The sequence below is a fragment of the Ovis aries genome, chromosome 10 (assembly GCF_016772045.2).
Source record: "Ovis aries strain OAR_USU_Benz2616 breed Rambouillet chromosome 10, ARS-UI_Ramb_v3.0, whole genome shotgun sequence".
Classification (NCBI taxonomy): Eukaryota; Metazoa; Chordata; class Mammalia; order Artiodactyla; family Bovidae; genus Ovis; species Ovis aries.
In genome coordinates this window covers 40930462-40949516 of record NC_056063.1, presented here as the reverse complement: position 1 = coordinate 40949516, position 19055 = coordinate 40930462, and the positions used below count along the sequence as shown (strand labels likewise).

Below are 19055 nucleotides of genomic sequence, written 5' to 3'. Positions count from 1 at the left end.
AAATAGGCATAAAAGAAATATATGCATGAAGAAATTGGGGGAGGGGAACAAGGAATGAAAATCACTACAATGCTGTTGTTTCAAGTAATACAAACTCATATTTTTGACAACATATTCTTACAATAAGAAGTAGGACTACTGAAAGAAATGTTTTAAAAACTGTACTATACTTATTTTAAATTGAAAAAAGATCTAATATCTATGAAAAATAATTTCCCAATTATCTTTGGGCAAATATAGTTGTGTTGGAAACATGTCCTTATCTCAACCTTTTTCTATCTCTATTTTAAGTGCAAATAGAGGTGTTTTCAAATAATGTGTATGCTATGTTTGAACATTTATCATTTATATAAATATGATCAAACTTGATATTCTAATTGAACAGTTCTAACCTACAAAAATAAATATTATACATACACAAGAAATAGAAAGTTTTGTATATGTCACTTAAAATTGCATGACTTTAAAATGATCAAATTATTTAAAATTAAACATATATTAATTTTCTTTTTATTATCTTTAAATCACTTTTTCATACTTCCCGAGTGATTACTTGAGTCATTTCTGGGATGGGGAAAACATTTGTTATGAGATCTATGTTTACATGAAGTCTTAAACAACCAATAATGAAATCTGAAAATTCGATATTTTCTTTATTTATACAGTAATCATGATAAAATAGTGGCACTGGAAATGTCAGTTTATAGTGTAGTAACTGTTAGAGCTACAAACTTGACATCTATAATCATTGTCAGTCATAAAAATATAGCAAATTGGAATAAATTTAGTTCAGTCATTCAAACAGTGAAGCTTTTTGTCACCTGCTTTCCTTTGCCATTTGAATATCTTGGTCTGCTGCTGCTGCTGCTGCTAAGTCACTTCAGTGTCCGACTGTGTGTGATCCCATAGACGGCCTCCCACCAGGCTCCCCCATCCCTGGGATTCTCCAGGCAAGAACACTGGAGTGGGTTGCCATTTCCTTCTCCAATGCATGAAAGTGAAGTCACTCAGTCGTCTCCAACTCTTAGCGACCTCATGGACTACAGCCTACCAGGCTCCTCCGTTCATGGGATTTTCCAGGCAAGAGTCCTAGAGTGGGGTGCCATTGCCTTCTCCGACCTTGGTCTAGGTTTTCCTTTAAAAAAAAGAAGAAGGAAAAAAAAAAGAAAGATGTTCAAAGAAAAGAGCTAATACTGAAGCAAAAGAATGATTCAAGGAGCTTACTACACTTGCCAGTTTGCACAACCTTAAAAGGTGCTAATTGTCTTTTTGTGGTGTTAAAATTCTGCATTGTCATTTTCTAAACAGTGGTAACACAAATAATCCTTAGCATTCTTTTTGCATAATTCCAACCTTCTCCTCTCTTAGAAATACAGTATAATAGTCTAGTCTCTTCTGTGAGACGGGGACAATAAAACCTGCTGTGACAGAAGAGCTCCTGTGATTGATTGGTTAATGTCAGTTAGTCATAATAAGACATCTGGATTAAAGGAACTTTTGAAGTACAGGGCACAAAAGAATTTTATTTTATTTTTAACCTTGATTGGAATATAGAACTAGTATATTAGAGTTGAAATTTTTAGTCTTTAAATCCTTGAGGAGGTCATTTGATCATTTCAAATACCACAGCCTATGTCATTCATAGAAAATGTAACTTAAAATAACTTTTATGATCTCTGTGTGAAATGTAATTTTAAAATGCTGAATGGTAACTAGAAAATCGTCTTTGAAAATCCAATTAACAATCTTAACTTCTTAATAATTTAGGTTATTAAATGAAAATTATTGTTTAAATATATAAACAGATCCTTAGAATATAAAATAATTTTACTAATTTGATTTCTCTATCTGTATAAACGTGTAATAGCATGTTAGTCTTTACTTAACTGGCCAAAGGTGACTTAGCTTCACAAGTATTCCATAACCTACATAACTAGCAAAGAACACTAAGGCAATTTTACTACAGCCTGGATGGCATAATTCATACATTATTAATCAGGTACAACACAGGTGAGAACATAATTCCTTGCTGCAGAAAACATGAATTGACAAAGATGGTATAAGGGATAATTGAAGAGATCTAATTGAAGAAATCTAACATATATATTTGAAGATGTATATTTGAAGTCATATAATTGAGAATCTAACATTTTACTAAATTCAGGAAAGAGAAAGGTGATTAAAATGCAGCAAAAAAAAAAAAAAGCACCTCAATAAATGTTCCCCTACAAAAACTAAAATTAGTGAATACTATCATTTCACTAATTCATAATTATGCAGATACATCTTTTTTTTTTTAATTGAGAGTTGGATTGTGAAGAACTCTCAATATGCAAACATTTTATATCATGATTTTGGCAGAAAGCTCAAGTTATGATAGCAGAGGGTTAGGGAAATGACCCTTTATATCAATTAATTTTCTTCCAGGAATATTAATAAGATCTCTAATAATATTTCTGATTCTGGAGTTTAGCATTTGGACTACAATAGGGCAAACAATAAGCTTCAACTATTCTAGCTTTCAGAGGTAAAACTATTTCGATAAAAAATCCCACCAATTTAGACCTGCGGAATAAACACCCATAAGATGGAATAAGTCAGTAGCCCTATCTCTAAATTAAATTCAATTTCCTTTGAAAAGATCTACATGCACTTCATTTGGGGGGTATGCCCTGTGGTTTCTGTTAATTGAAGTCTCCTGGTCATAAGTTTTATCATGTGATGATTTCTTTTCTCTTCCTTAACCTTCATCTGTATTTATGCTAAGATTTCATTTAGGAGCATAGGGTAATAAAGGGTCCTGACTACAAGTAAAGCTACCCCTCAGCAAATAGAAACATTTCCACTTTGTGAATATGTTTAATAATTATGGCTAAGCTATGTGTTGTGACTTTGAAATGACTACAGTATGACTGGAATGGGAATGTGAGATAACTGATGTTTCATAAATGGACTGGAAAGTGGCTGTGCTACAGTGTTTATTGTAAATGTATCAGAATGATGGTTCATTTATTTTAAACTAAAAGAGCATAAAATATTTCAGAGTATAAAATATGTGACAATTGGAACAAAGCACTAGCTATAATTGTTGATTCCATGAATGGCAAAATGATCACTCACTGTGGTAAAATAATATTCCTTTAAATCACTGGCATTATTATATGAGGTAACATTTTCCTTTTGACTTTTTAGATACTTAAGCAAGCCTTTTTCCTAATCATTCAAAATACTGCTAGATTTGTTTAGCCATTTTAAAATAGTATCAACCTATGGTCTGCTAGATTCGTGTTTATATTTCACATAGATGGAGTTAATGTGTTTTACAGAGGCCTCTGAGGGCCCTGTACTTTTACTGTGAATATTCCATCTGAGGAAAAGTTTGAATAAAAAACAAATTTTCCTAGATGTGAGGAAATTTTGCAGTGTCAAAATTAGTCAAATAATGGAATTATTTACACAATATCTAAGTTTGGTAGGTTTGCTTAGTGATTTTTTATTTTTTACTTTTAATTACCTAAAAATAAGTGTTCATATTTTAAAAGGAAAGCCATTGTATTCAAAAACAAAAGATGTTCCCTAACACGCCATCACAGTGCAGAACTACGTGAGAGAGTCTTCAAGCCATCTTTAGCCCAGTACAGAATAGGGAACACGGAGGTTTAAAATAAATGCCCTTTTCCTCCCTGTTAGGTAGTACAAGTTATTCAGTCATGCATTAAGGCCTTCTCAAACAACCTTTACAGGTCATGCAATATATAATTCGAAGTGAACTGTTATTAATGCCTCAAACTTTACTGAGGTATCTGGCGTCGTAGGTACAAATATTCGTGGTTTACCAGTTTTAAACGTTCAGTCAAACATGGACAGTGCTTTCGGGGCCAATATTTAAGGAATAAGGCTAATTCTTTCGAAAGTCCCTCTATCCCGCTTTTACATGAAAATAAATGCGTCAGGATACTCGACGACGGAACAGGAGTCAGAAAAACCACAGGGAACGACAAGTACTAGTGTACATGTCAAGTTGGACTCAGCAGACAGTGGAGGGGAGAGAAACGTTCCACAGCTTGGGGAGTCCCGCTGGACGGGACTCCTTCCAGCGTTTCGCGACCAAAGTTTGCAGCTAGGTGAGCTGAAGCGGCTTTTGCCACGGCCGCGGGTCCGGGAGAGCTCGGGTTCACAGGTTCTGGGCGCGGCGGGAGCAGAAGTGCAAGCACAGCCTGGATCGGCTGCCGCGGCCCGTTCATGTTCCACACGGCAGACTGGCCTCAGGCTGTCTAGGGGTTCCCAGAGGCTGTCATTTTCCCTTTCTCCTGGCAGCTTCCATCACCCTACACGAAGGGAGTGCTCAGATTAATTTTCTTTACTGTTTTGATTGAGATTCGAATATCCTCTGTCGCGACCTTTCCAAGCCGCCCTCTCTGCCCTTCTGGCCAACGTCCCTGCCAGGAAAAGCCTCTAGTTGCGGCACCGTGAGTGTAGTCCTTCTAACGCGCTCCGGAGATGTGCTGGCCGGTGCTCCGCCTTGGAGCCCGGAAGAACTCTTTCCCATCAGTGCATTCTGGTCCCCCCTTTCAGCAAAGAGAACTGTGGAATGTGCGCCCGCAGCTGAGCCGCCTCCGGCATCCCCCAACCGACCTCCGCGGTCCCCGAGGCTTTCGGATCGGCATTCGCACGCCCCGCCTGCCTCCGGTGCCGCCCCTATTCGGGCGACCGCCGGGACTCGGCCGCAGGCTGCCCAGACGAGCCGCCGGCCCCGCAGTGCTCGTGAGAGCCGCGTCCGCTCGGGCCTCGGGAGCGCCGCCACTTCCCTCCCGGGCCAGACCCTGCTGAGCATGCTCAGTGCGCCTCCTGGAAACCAGCTCTCGCGCAGCCAGGATCGAGTCTCCGGGTTTTCGCGGCTGCCGAGGGGGCACTGGGGAAGGGAGGCTGGGAGACAGTCAGCGCCTTGTTCCTCTCCGGGCTGCGGGCGCCCGCACCGCAAGATTCGGGCCAATCAGGGGACGGAGGCGGGGCTTCGGCTGTCACGCCCTCCCTCTGGGCTTATTGAGAGTTATATCAAGAAATTCAGTTCAGAGAGAGGAGAGGGAGAAGGAAAGAGGGGCAGAGGCAAAGGGAGAGAGGGAGAGCGTGCCAGACAGGAAGGAGCGCCCTAGAGTCTCAGAAGCACGCAAGAAATAACCAATTAGGAATTTTTCGGGCAACTGTCACCCCGGAGAGCACCCAGAGACTCACCATCACCCCAACTCTGACGTTTCCTACAAGAAGTTAGAGACTTAAGCAGAACTGACATCGGAGGGAAGTGGTATACTTGATGCTGTGGAAAATACCCCTGAGCTGAAGAAGTGCAACTGGATGTAGTGTGTGTGTTAAATACCAGGAGAGCTCAGACCCCGTGGGTAATAGAGACGAAATGTGGAGAGAATGACTAACGACAAATCTGTGAATTTGTTCTCTGGAGTTGCTAATTTGCCAGCCCGAAGCAACACATTTTACAAGGAGGAAACGTTTTGCTGCTTCTGATTTCTCCCCAAACTGGTGCTACCAGATGCATGGCTTTCTATGTGTTGGAACAGCTCATTCCTAACTGCAGCATACCGGGAAAGGGGAAAGGTTGAGGCAACTAACGTAAGTGTAAAGTTTCGCATGCACAATTGTAAATTTTGTGTTTAGATATGTCCTCGGTGTAGACGAGTGATGTTTATAACTGGGTAGACGGTGGGGGCAGAGCTCACCTACTAGGCTGTATCTGCATCCCTACCTGCATCACTCTGCCGGAACTAATCGCAGGCATCAGCTACCGTGCAGCCTAATGCAGATAAGATTAGAGCCTGGAAACTGACCAGTTCTACTCAAGTAGGTAGCTGCCTGGAGGCTTGCACCCGTTTAAATTGCAGTTAGGAGGGCATCGAAGCAGAAGGCTTTCTACCTGCATTATTGACTCTCAGTATTTATGTGTGGCAGACGTTACTAATACTATAAACGGAGATGGGGTTAAGAACTGCATTTTTTTTTCCTTTCCTCTTTTATGCTCAGTAGAAAATTTTGTGCAGTTACATGGAAATGTTAGCTGCGTTTCACTTATGTCTTGGCACTCTTTTCCACCTCTAGGATAAGGAATCCTATGTTATTATATGTATTCTAAAAGTTTTAATGTGTTTATTAATTCTAATGGGGATAATTTAGCAACATGGAGAAATGAGAGCAAGGTCTGGGTAAACTGAAGGTCTTGGTATTGTGCTCTTAGGCAATGAGGTTATGTAGTGGCCGGTGACTACTGCTTCTGATGCTGCAGCAGCATGTCCGAATGCTTGCTTCCCAGTAAAATTGTATTCAGAAGGCAGCTGAAAAACTGGGAGGAAAGAAAAAAAGATAGTCTGTTTAGAAGAAAGAGATGACTCAGTGTGGCAGAGAAGAAAACACATCACATTTGACATGTGACAAAGCAATTAGCAGGAACCATAGCTAAATACTTGGTGTTTTTCACTAGCTCCTGAAAAAACTAAGGGAGGTGGGTTAGAAGCCAGGAGACGGGTAAGAGGGGGGAGGGGAAGAGGAAACCAAGGACGCATGTTTTGAATTAAACAGTGTCCTACAACAGTGTGGGTGAATGCAGGTAAAAATAGCAGCTGCCCTTAATTCAAAAGTAGATAATTTTATTTTCTCTGGGCAAATGCAGCAAGCAGGGGATATTTGGTGTTTTTATTCACAGAGTTAACTTGCAAACAGTGGCAGAGCAAACTGCCATGTTTACTAATATGCAGTGGAAAATGTGTTGTGATATTTCGTGACTGTGTGCTTTTGTTTACTGAAGAATAATGTTGTCTATACGATTGTGTTGACAGTGGCTGTCTCCAAATAAGCGATGAGATGTAATGCATCCTCCAGTCCATGCACGCTTCCTTTTGCAATTTGTGCCTCATTCCTCAGTGGAGACCTTTAAACCCTAAATCCAGGAAAAAGAAAATAAATACATTATCATGGACCTGAGGGATTTTTACCTGTTGGCTGCTCTGATTGCCTGTTTAAGACTGGATTCCGCAATAGCTCAAGAACTTATTTACACTATTAGAGAGGAATTGCCTGAAAATGTACCCATAGGAAACATACCAAAGGATCTGAACATTTCTCACATCAATGCTGCCACAGGGACCAGCGCCAGCCTTGTCTACAGACTGGTTTCTAAAGCTGGGGATGCCCCTCTGGTGAAAGTATCCAGTAGCACTGGGGAAATTTTCACAACCTCCAATAGAATAGACAGAGAAAAACTCTGTGCTGGAGCCTCTTACGCTGAGGAGAATGAGTGTTTCTTTGAACTTGAGGTGGTGATCCTCCCCAATGATTTTTTCAGGCTGATCAAAATAAAAATAATTGTCAAGGATACCAATGATAATGCCCCCATGTTTCCATCTCCTGTCATCAATATTTCCATCCCAGAAAACACTTTGATCAACAGCCGCTTTCCAATTCCATCAGCAACAGATCCTGACACAGGCTTCAATGGTGTACAGCATTATGAATTGTTAAATGGGCAGAGTGTTTTTGGACTGGATATCGTGGAAACTCCGGAAGGAGAAAAGTGGCCGCAATTGATTGTTCAGCAAAACTTGGACAGAGAACAGAAAGATACCTATGTGATGAAAATCAAAGTAGAGGATGGAGGCACCCCACAAAAGTCCAGCACCGCCATCCTGCAGGTCACAGTAAGTGATGTAAATGACAACAAGCCAGTGTTTAAAGAGGGTCAGGTGGAGGTGCACATTCCAGAGAATGCTCCCGTGGGCACCTCTGTAATTCAGCTCCATGCCACTGATGCAGATATAGGCAGTAATGCTGAAATCCGGTACATTTTTGGTGCCCAGGTCGCGCCTGCAACCAAAAGACTCTTTGCTTTAAATAATACTACTGGGCTGATTACAGTTCAGAGGTCCTTAGACCGAGAGGAGACGGCTATTCACAAAGTGACAGTACTGGCTAGTGATGGCAGCTCTACTCCTGCTAGAGCAACGGTTACCATCAATGTCACTGATGTAAATGATAACCCTCCGAACATAGACCTCAGGTACATTATAAGTCCCATCAATGGCACCGTGTATTTGTCTGAGAAAGATCCTGTCAATACAAAAATTGCCCTAATTACAGTTTCAGATAAGGACACAGATGTGAATGGCAAAGTGATCTGTTTTATTGAAAGAGAGGTCCCATTTCATTTGAAGGCAGTATATGACAACCAATATTTGTTAGAGACCTCCTCTTTGTTGGACTATGAGGGCACCAAAGAATTCAGCTTTAAAATCGTTGCCTCTGATTCTGGGAAGCCCAGTTTAAATCAGACTGCTCTGGTAAGGGTTAAGCTTGAGGATGAAAATGACAACCCACCAATTTTCAACCAGCCTGTAATTGAGCTGTCAGTTTCTGAAAACAACCGACGTGGGTTATACTTAACAACTATTAGTGCCACAGATGAAGACAGTGGGAAAAATGCAGATATTGTTTATCAGCTTGGACCGAATGCCTCCTTCTTTGATCTGGACCGAAAGACAGGAGTTTTGACAGCCTCTAGGGTCTTTGACAGAGAAGAACAAGAAAGATTCATTTTTACAGTAACTGCCAGGGACAATGGGACCCCTCCCCTCCAAAGTCAAGCGGCTGTGATAGTTACTGTTCTGGATGAGAATGACAATAGCCCCAAGTTTACTCATAATCATTTTCAATTTTTTGTGTCTGAGAATCTGCCAAAGTATAGTACTGTGGGGGTAATCACAGTGACAGATGCAGATGCTGGAGAGAATAAAGCTGTGACTCTTTCCATTCTAAATGACAATGATAATTTTGTGTTGGATCCCTATTCTGGAGTCATAAAGTCAAATGTCTCATTTGACAGAGAGCAGCAGAGTTCCTACACTTTTGATGTCAAAGCCACTGATGGGGGACAACCACCCCGTTCCTCTACTGCAAAAGTAACTATAAATGTCATGGATGTCAATGACAATAGTCCTGTTGTCATTTCACCGCCTTCTAATACTTCTTTTAAGTTGGTGCCTCTCTCAGCCATTCCTGGCTCAGTGGTAGCAGAAGTTTTTGCAGTGGATATTGACACTGGGATGAACGCTGAACTGAAGTATACAATTGTGAGTGGTAACAACAAAGGCTTGTTTCGGATTGATCCAGTAACAGGTAACATCACCCTGGAAGAAAAACCAGCACCAACTGATGTGGGCTTGCACCGATTGGTGGTCAACATAAGTGACTTGGGATACCCTAAGTCTCTACACACACTTGTGCTTGTTTTCCTTTATGTTAATGACACTGCTGGCAATGCTTCCTATATCTATGACTTGATTCGCAGGACTATGGAGACCCCATTGGACAGAAACATAGGGGATAGCAGCCAACCCTATCAAAATGAGGACTATCTGACCATCATGATCGCCATCGTCGCAGGTGCCATGGTGGTCATCGTCGTGATCTTTGTCACTGTTCTGGTGCGCTGTCGCCATGCATCACGATTCAAAGCAGCTCAAAGGAGCAAGCAAGGTGCCGAATGGATGTCCCCAAACCAGGAGAACAAACAAAACAAGAAAAAGAAAAGGAAGAAAAGAAAATCTCCCAAGAGCTCTCTTTTGAACTTTGTTACCATCGAAGAGTCCAAACCCGATGATGCAGTTCACGAACCTATCAATGGGACAATAAGCCTGCCGGCTGAGCTGGAGGAGCAAAGCATAGGAAGATTTGACTGGGGCCCAGCACCTCCAACCACCTTCAAGCCGAACAGCCCTGACCTGGCCAAGCACTACAAATCCGCTTCTCCACAGCCTGCTTTCCATCTTAAACCAGACACTCCGGTTTCAGTGAAAAAGCATCACGTGATTCAGGAGCTCCCGTTGGACAACACCTTTGTCGGGGGTTGTGACACCCTTTCCAAACGCTCTTCCACTAGTTCAGATCACTTCAGTGCCTCAGAGTGCAGTTCCCAAGGAGGCTTCAAGACAAAGGGCCCCTTACACACCAGACAGGTAAATGAGCACTTTTACTGGTCTATAAGTACTGCATACAAGTGCCCAGTCAACCAGTATTAACGTGCCAGTGTGTCTCTTGTTTTGGTCTAACTTTAGTTATAAAGAGGGAAAAAAAAAACTTGACCCCTTTTCTATTCCTCTGGGGCTCAGTCAAGAATTTTTAGAACAGCTTTGAAATTTCTGAGTTCTGAAAATTATTTAACCTCCCAGTTTCCTTCAAATGGCAAAAGATGAAAAGAGGAAATTATTCCAAAATGTCCCAAGATAATGTTTGCTGAAGAAGAAAACCTGTCCTGATATGTCAAATTCTGCTCCTGGGGTTTCCAAATTGACTACTTCAAGATTTTCACATTACTTTTTGATCTCAAAAGTCACCTTCAAATCTCAAGTTTCAAATGACTTTTGAAGGTCTGACTATAATTATGTTGGAGCTGTGGTTGCTAAAGGGGTTAATTTTTTTTAGTCTCTAAAAATATAGTAGAATATTAAATGTACATCAGCTGTGAAGCACATGATTGTTGGTAGATTGCAGCTAAGCCATATAGAAAGTCTTCTCTTTGATTTCAGATGATTTTTATTGTAATATAGTAAATTGAAGGTTGAATAGACAGGATTGCAGATTGTCCACAATGGCCAAAGTACTCTTTCAAAAAAAAGAAAGAAGGAAGGAAGGAATACTTTCTCCCTGTTAGAACTGATTTATACATAAAAGAATAAATCCATTGTAAATATTCTCTCATCTCAGTAATGCATAAGTGATCTGTCATAACTCATTTTAAACTGTGAAATATGACATGTGAAGAGGGATTAATAGGCTGAGAAACTCATATTTCAACCAAATCCAGAATTAGTTTTTCTTAGGTCTAATAATTCCTTATTAATAAAGATTTAAATACAGCGCTATCTAATTTATTTCACTGGTGCTTGTCTGTTGCCATGAAATTTGAGTGTCAATAATAGCCTGTAGATGGCACTAGGGTATCATGTCGCTTGTGTTGGCCTAACTCCAGTCCCGCAGTAGCAAGTAAAGGGGGAAGGAAAGATCAATCTGGTGCTATAGCCAAAGATACCTTTTATTTAATGATAGTTGTTCTGGAGCAACTAGCATTTAAATTCATTTGCTTGCTCTTTTGTGATCAGTTCTCAACACACCAACTTTCTATGACTTCGTAATCCAAGTTCTATCTTTGTTGGTATTGAGTCCACCTATGGTGATGACCCATCTGAATTTGTTAAAAGTAAGGAACATACAGATTTCAGAGAATCTAGTAAAGCAAAATAAAATTTGGACAGAGTATTGACAGTCATTGCTTAGTGTTTGAAAACGCAAGAGTTTTCCTTATTTTTTCCCTTGTGGGGGTGGGATGGGTGAGAATGTACTATTGAAACTCTATTTGTCTCTCACCATCCAGTGTTTGTTGCTCTGCAGTGACTTTAAGGTTTCATGGTAGTAAGATATTTATTAAAATAATTTTGACAATGAATCAGAGATACTTCAGAGCGTTAAGTATAATGCCTATGATTTTACAACTGAAATTTCCATTTCTTGAAAGGTTAAATATCTAGAGGATTCAGAAAGCACATATACTTAGAGCTTGAATGTATAGGATGAAAGGAATTAAGTCAGTACGAAGGTTCTAGAGAATATGATGTTATTCGATAGACATAGAATTTGGAATGAGTTATTTTCATGTTAACTTCATCAGCTTTTTAAAAGAGGTTTGATGTGTTAAAATTAAGAACATTTCTGAGTTTAGTAGAGGTTTGTAAATGTAGCTAAATAGTTAATCATGGTGAGAAAAGTAATTTATGAAACTAAGTGGATTTAAATATAAAGTTGCTATTTCAGTGAAAAGAAAATATGGCTTTTTATTATTTATTTTCAATGGGTGGGTAAGGTTACCACAAAATACTGATGATAATTTAGGATTTGCACAGTATCTTAAAAATGTAACATGACTTAGAACTTTTCATATAAAATCTGAAATTTGTTTCCCAGAGAAACATACTGAAGTTATTTCCACATCATTTTCTTTTCATATTAAGTGTGGTGGGTATTATGAGCATTGATGTATAGACCCACTTTTTCTGATTTCTTCCCCAAAGTTGGATCTATATATAGTACTGTGACATACAGATATAGTTCAGTGACATAAATGTTAAGGTATGAGAAAGATCTTTCGTCGAGGTTTAGTCAGTCATAAGGAAATTTGTTGGTGTGATGTAATCTTTGAAATAGAATGCTGAATACTTCTCTAACTGGAACTAAAGTGCATTTTAGACATTCCTTGAGACCCTGCGTCACTGTGCAGTTCTCCTTGTAGGCATTTCAGTGTTCAAATGTAGCTATAATTCACTATTATGGTAAAGAGCTATTGAAATGGCTTTGGTTATTTACGCCTTTTAGAAGTTTTCATGCTGAGAAAGAAAAATTGCAATGTTGGAGAAAAAGAGTGTTTATGGAAGTAAGGACAGGTGATGGTGATAGCAATATGTACAATTTTAGTATAAAAGAGGCATATTTTCTATGAATGAAGAACACACATTATATACTATCCTTTAAATTGTTTTTTCACTGAACTATATGGCTGTTATTGAAGATGTTCTAGTTAAGTTAAAAAATAAAAATTCTTTTTTTGGCTCCTTCAACTAGTAGCTTTTATAAAAATGTGCTCCTGAAATAACACGATTTTGAAAAAGTAGGGTTTATTATAGCAAAAGCTTTCAGAGGAATTTATAAACTAAGGTAGGATCTGTGAAGATTTTTAGTTGAGTGGAAAAGGATTGCTGTTAACAGAAACACCTTTTCACTTTATGGTGCTAGTTGATGTGTGGGTAAAATGAAAGATTATTGAGCAAAGAACTACCAAATTTAAATATCATGAATTTGTCTCATCTGTACAATGAAAACCTATGGTCTGACTTTTATACCATGAGTTTGCTTATAGTGCATTGATTCTTATGTTGTGTGACATTTTTTCTCTTGCTGTTTTCCCTCATGTGACCTTGCAAAGAACGTATAAATCAATAATAAATTACATTCTTCATCCACTCTATTTTACTAAGCTTTCATTTTCCTTGAATATAACAAATCTGTCACTGAATTTTATGCAAATTATTTTTATGAAGTTTTGGATGTACCCTTAGCATTCACAGATTAAATAAAATGTCCTTTTTTAAAAAAAGCTAGAGTATATCTTAATATTTATTCATAAATAAGCAAAATTCATTGTCATAGGCTTGAGAGGATGACAGCAAAATCATTTCTAGTAGGACTTTAAATGATAAAGCTCATTGACATATTTTCTCTAAATGGAAAATATCTTCTTAATTGAATATGATTTTTAAATTATGGTATTAAGTTCTCAAATTTTAGAGTGTCTCAGAATCATCTGGAATGTTTCTTAAAACATGTTCGTCCTTGGTCCCAGAGGTTCTAACCCAGTGTCACTGGGGTCAAGTCTGAATACTTGCTTTGCTGACAAGATCCCAGGTGATAATGATGTTGCTAATCCAGGAACCCACACTTTGAGAACCACCGCCTCAGCATATTAGGACAAGAACCGTTAGCTTCTTTCCTTTTCAGATTATCATTTCGAAAGGACCTGTTTTTGCACAGTCCAACTCTCAGCTCTTATTGACAGCAGTTTTATTGTAGCTGGAGGCTTTACAGTAAGCTGTTTATTACTGTTTCCCAACCTGGTTGACAGCATTTGGGGAATTAATTTTCTTGGCCCCGGTGTGCTTTTTGTGGAGGTATAAATGAAAATGTTAAAGAATGAAAAAAAGTGACCTATTTACATTTGACAACTTATTCTGGTAATAAAACAATCTGTAATAGTTGCACTGTGAGTTTGGTTCTGGGTAAACAGTCATATTTAATTTTCTAAATAAAATGCTTAGTTTAGAGCTTAAACATCCTTGCTTTAACTTTTCACAGTGTAGAGTAAGTATTTGCTCATATATACATTTGTGTATATATTGAAGAAATTATACATTGAAAATGTATTTGCATGCCATACTCAAGTGTATATATGTACTTTTACAGCATAAAGGGAATTGCTTCTATTCCCAGTCATTTAGAGATACTATATTACTTTTATGATTACTTTTCATTTTTGAGTAATCCCATTGCAAACGTTGCTGAAATGGTGTTATGTCATGTAAAATGCACAAGATAGTTATAGAACTGCTATTTAGAACAGTGAGAAATAAAAATGAAACTGAAGGGAGCAAATGCTAACTGGTGTGAAGCAAGCAAAAATTTTAAGATATTTTAAACTACTAAATTTGGCAGTATTCTGTGAGGGATGAATATAGGTGGCATATGGGAAAAAAATTGCTCCTGAAGATGCAAATTATATTAAAATGTTATCTGTTGTGATTTTTGTTTCTGCTCCTTTGCTTTGGCTAAGTGATATGATCATGAAGTCAGTTACAAAGTAAAAGACACCCATACCTCTTGGATATTGATTCAAGAATTTGAAATGAGCAGGGGCCATCCATTCAGCCTGGCTACCTTTCCTCTTGGTTTTGTAAGACAAATATTTAATATTTTTAAGTTTGATACACCTAGGGTGTAAATTCTGGCTATATTTTAGCTTTTGTTGCTAATAACCTTAAGGAGAATAAAAATAAAAAGTTACCACCATACTGAGTATGTACATGTCTACTGATTATTGAACATTTGTTAACATAGAGAAAATAATTTCAGTAGTTAGAATATTCTATTATCTTACATTTTATATTTTGTTGCAATGGATTCTGTATATAGAAACTCTAAATTGATGTTCCCTTGGCTTCAGATGAGTCATCTTCATGGTGTCGCAGAACAGGCTTTAGCATCATTAAAATTACCTTGTAAATATTGTACTAACATGTTATATTCTTATGGTATGTGCACAGTCTTAATAGTTAAATATTTCCAACTAAAATTTATCTTCTCATAGTAGCACAAATTAAAATATAATACATGAAATGGTAAAATAGAATTTAAATTTAATAAAAAGCTCAAATCTAAAATCATATTTCCTCATGACCAGTTCTGAATTATTCTGACTCAAAGTTTTATTTTCATATTAACATATATGAGATATGGGTAGATTGTACCCAAAATATGAAAAATAGCAAAGACATGAATTATTTTTTAATTATTTTATGTGACAGTACTGAGGTAGGAAAGTGAGACCTTGAAATTATCTTCTTAAAATTCCTGTTTTCATAGTTATTTCTGATATATTATTTAGATTGTTTGATGTCTAAATTTGGGGTTTTAGGGAGTGGGAATGCAGAAACCACCAAATGGGAAAAGCTACAATGTTTGTGTCGATCTAGCAGTACTAGGCCAGGGGTTTGCAGGATTCGAGGTCATGTTAACTGCTTGGCTCATTTTTAGTACTTTCTCAATTTGATTTTGTCAGAGTTGAGCTCTTAGTTTGCATGCAGTTAAAACAGACAAAAGCAAAACATGGATTGTTTACCACTTTCACTTAAAATCCTTGTAGTGAGCTTTCTCTGAATTTAGTTTGGTGTTTTCTTGAAGGGAAATCCTCTATTAAAACTATAGATTCAACCCTTGATAATATTAACAAATCAGTTAATATCATATTTCATGTAGATGGAAACTAAATAGGAATTATTTTATGTGTGTTCTTAGTTTTTGCTTTCTTAACAGTTGATTTTATGTTTAAAATCTTTCTCAGAATTTATTACATAATAGTGCCCTAAAATTATATCATGTTTGTTGAAATATGGCTCTAATCACAGATGAAATATTTGTGAGAATTTAAGAATGCAAGTCAACAAGATGCTTTTTCAAAAGTTCTAAGTATCTAGAGGCACAGGTGTCATGTTCAATAAGTAATAATGCTAATGTGGTATGACCTTTCAACTGGTTAGTTCCCCTAAAATTTATATCAGACCACAAAAGCAAATCCAAATGTAGAAATATGATCTCTCAATATGAAAGGAAATATACTTCACTGTTTGATTTCATCAGTTGTTTCAGATAGCTATTAAATCTGTCCAACATTTCATTTGAAAAGGAACTCATGCTTTTTGCCTTTGTTTGATACAAACCTATTGGGCCGTCAGTCATCAGAAACATAGAATAAGATAGATATATTACCATGATTGACATTTTCATCTTGACTTATATTCTTTCTTTTCATAAGCCAAGATTCATTAAAATGTGAAATTTCTAAGTATGTTCAACAACTACCCATTCCTTAATAGTAAAGAATGATTGCAGAAATAAACTGGAGAAACAGCCCATATATAATCTATCTCACTCATATTTGTCCTATAGGCAGTTTGTTGCTTATAGAAAAGAATAATGACAGAATTGGAATTTTCTGAAACATAATATTGATACTTAACAGCATTCAAAACTTGAAGTTATTCATTAAAAATTTGTTTTTACATACTTATACATTATTTAAATGGCATGTGAAAATATTTTCCTCCAATCTTTAATAGTTTGATTGATTTTAGTGACAAAAATACATATCACATTTAAAATAATGGACTTGGGACCACCTCTGTAGCTGGGAGTAATAAAGATACATACACAGGCAAGATCTGTGAGACACCTTTGATTGATTCTTTCTAGTCATTTTACACTAATTATCCTGAATTCCTTGAGAAAATATATGAAATTAATTTATCTGTGTTTCAAGGAGTATATTATAGCCTTACCACTCATTAATATATAGAGATGTGTAATTATACAGGCAGCAAGAAAGAATGGAAATTTGTTCAGTTTGACTGTGTTTATATAATATCTTCTATTTTAATATTCTTCCTTAGTTTGTCTTTCTATCTGACCATCTCTGCATTTTAGTATTACACTGCTTTGTTAATATCCAGGCTTTGGCCTTTTTCAGTCTGTTTAGCAGTTGATTAAGAAATACGCTAATCCCTTCCAGGATATTGAGAAACTAATGGCTTGCAGAGTATTTGGGTCTTTAAGCTTCAATTGTAAATGGTATGAAGAATTGTCATTGAGCTGATATTTGCATATATCTCTTCCAGTGCTAGTTACTTTGCCTCTTTTTTGTCCTCCTAATCTTCAGCTTTCATTCTAAGAATATTTATTTTAGTCGGAAATAAGCATGCCAGTGATAGAAATTTGGGATTCACCTCCAAATGAATGCCATCACAGACAGGGAAGTTCTGGCACATTTTGCATAGGTCTGTATGAACACAGTGAACCCTTCATAAGCTCTTAGATTGCAGGAAATCAGTGCTGAAAATTAAGTGGGGTTTTAAAGATTTGCAAAGTAGAGAGCTTTGTATAATGCTGGTATTGCAGGTGCCTATTAAATGTGAAGTAAAGGCTTTGTAATACAACTAGCTAACACATTTCCTTCCACATTAGAGTGATTTGTAGCCTAGGGAATTAGTCTTGCCTATTTTTTCCAAATGCAGAAACACTAGATGTGTCTGAAAGAATACAATCTAAAATACATGCCTTAGAATGAACAGATTTACTCTTTGATGATTCTGGTTATTCAAGGTAGATGTTGCAGGTCCACATATACTTACCTGTGTTACCTCTGCTGTCCATGGTCTGGCCTTCACCTTTCCTAGGAGAAACTCAATTATATGTATATACTCTCCTCTAAACATAAATCAGATTAAAACCCCAGGTATCTACAAAGCTGTAACATTACCATAATGAAGAGGGCTTTCTACTGAGTGCTTTGATCCTCAAAGGAATAGCTGTTGAATCATTTCTCAAATTGTATTTTTAGAATTACATCTTTGCTCCATTTGTAAATAGTGTGTATTTGTAGAACAGCAATTCATTGCAGACTTATATGGGTTTAAATATATTTACTTCAAGACAGGGTTCAGCAAAATGCCTCACAGTCCTTTAATGCTTAATGTCTTTGACTGGTCCTATTAAATATAAAATCAGTGGAAATAGCCATGCCTATTTTTTAATGATTTTACAAACCCTGTTTTTTTATCTACTAGAAAAAGTATATAATCCATGTGCAGATCACAGTAGGTACAGTGGACTTGCTGAGAATCAACACAGATGATTGATTTTGAAAACAAAACAGTTTTTGTGCAAGACAATAGCAACTGCCATTCAGTAAATGAGGTTTCTTTCCTCATTAAACAAACCTCAAGGAGAAGCATGGAAACACAAGATGTATAAAGTGAAGACATATCTTTTGTAGGAAGACAGTGTCTTCTGCTGACAGTATTTCCCTAGTAGATCTTTTCTTGAGGAAAAAACTACTAGTGCTTTTTTGGATTCAGAGGTTGCAGCCTATCTGTGCCTCCATGTGATAGCAGCTGCATGTTGAGGACTTTCAGATACACAGCTACCTAAGATTCACAGGGAAGTTTTTGTAGGGGGTGCAAGTGACAAATGGAGACAAGATGGAGTGAGTTCTGAGCTGTGAGTTGATACCTGCCTGTGTCGTATATTCATGTCATTGAACTGAGTTTCACATTGGAAACCTAGAATTACAGTAGTCTTCCTTGTTTGTCAGCTGTGAACACACCTAGACTGGCACCTTTTCTTTGTTTCATTTCTTGTCATTTTCTAGGTGGACTTTATTCACTTATGTTAACTCTTATACATTGTTTTCTTAGTTACTTGATAGATTTTTAAATGATACTAACTTCTGTGTATCTTCCCTCCAAAAAGAAAAAAAAAAATCAAACAGGATTTTTGTTCTAGAACATCCATAAAGGGTCAAATAAAATATGCACAGTGTGTCCTTTCTTCCTAGAAATAGTGAATCTATTTTTCCTTTGAAATTTTCAAAGTTGGGTTTCTCATACTGATACCATTTTCAAAGTTAAGAAATAATATTAAATTTAACTGTATAGTTTATTAATGTTTCAGTACATTCAAATTCCCAACATAATAGATGTTAGAATTTTTATGAAAATAATTTTCTTGCTGCAAATTGAAATGAGTATCAAAATTGCATTAAATCATGGTAAAAACAGATACAATATTTAGGATATTTTAGTTTGACATGAACTAATTTTCATTCATGGTCTTAACAGCAAAAT

General features: G+C 37.2%; 1 protein-coding gene across 6 annotated transcripts in view; it reads left to right on the top strand.

Moving 5' to 3' along the window:
• The first annotated feature begins 4573 nt into the window (after positions 1–4573).
• The window catches only part of PCDH9 (protocadherin 9), a 1180404-nt gene continuing 1165922 nt past the window's right edge, over positions 4574–19055 (top strand). For all 6 annotated transcript variants that reach the window (XM_004012174.6, XM_060394519.1, XM_060394518.1 and 3 more), the window contains exons 1-2: positions 4574–5625; positions 6843–10013. In XM_004012174.6, the coding sequence (XP_004012223.2) occupies positions 6978–10013 (3036 nt within the window). In that variant the 5' untranslated portion in view covers positions 4574–5625; positions 6843–6977. The remainder of the gene's footprint in view (positions 5626–6842; positions 10014–19055) is intronic.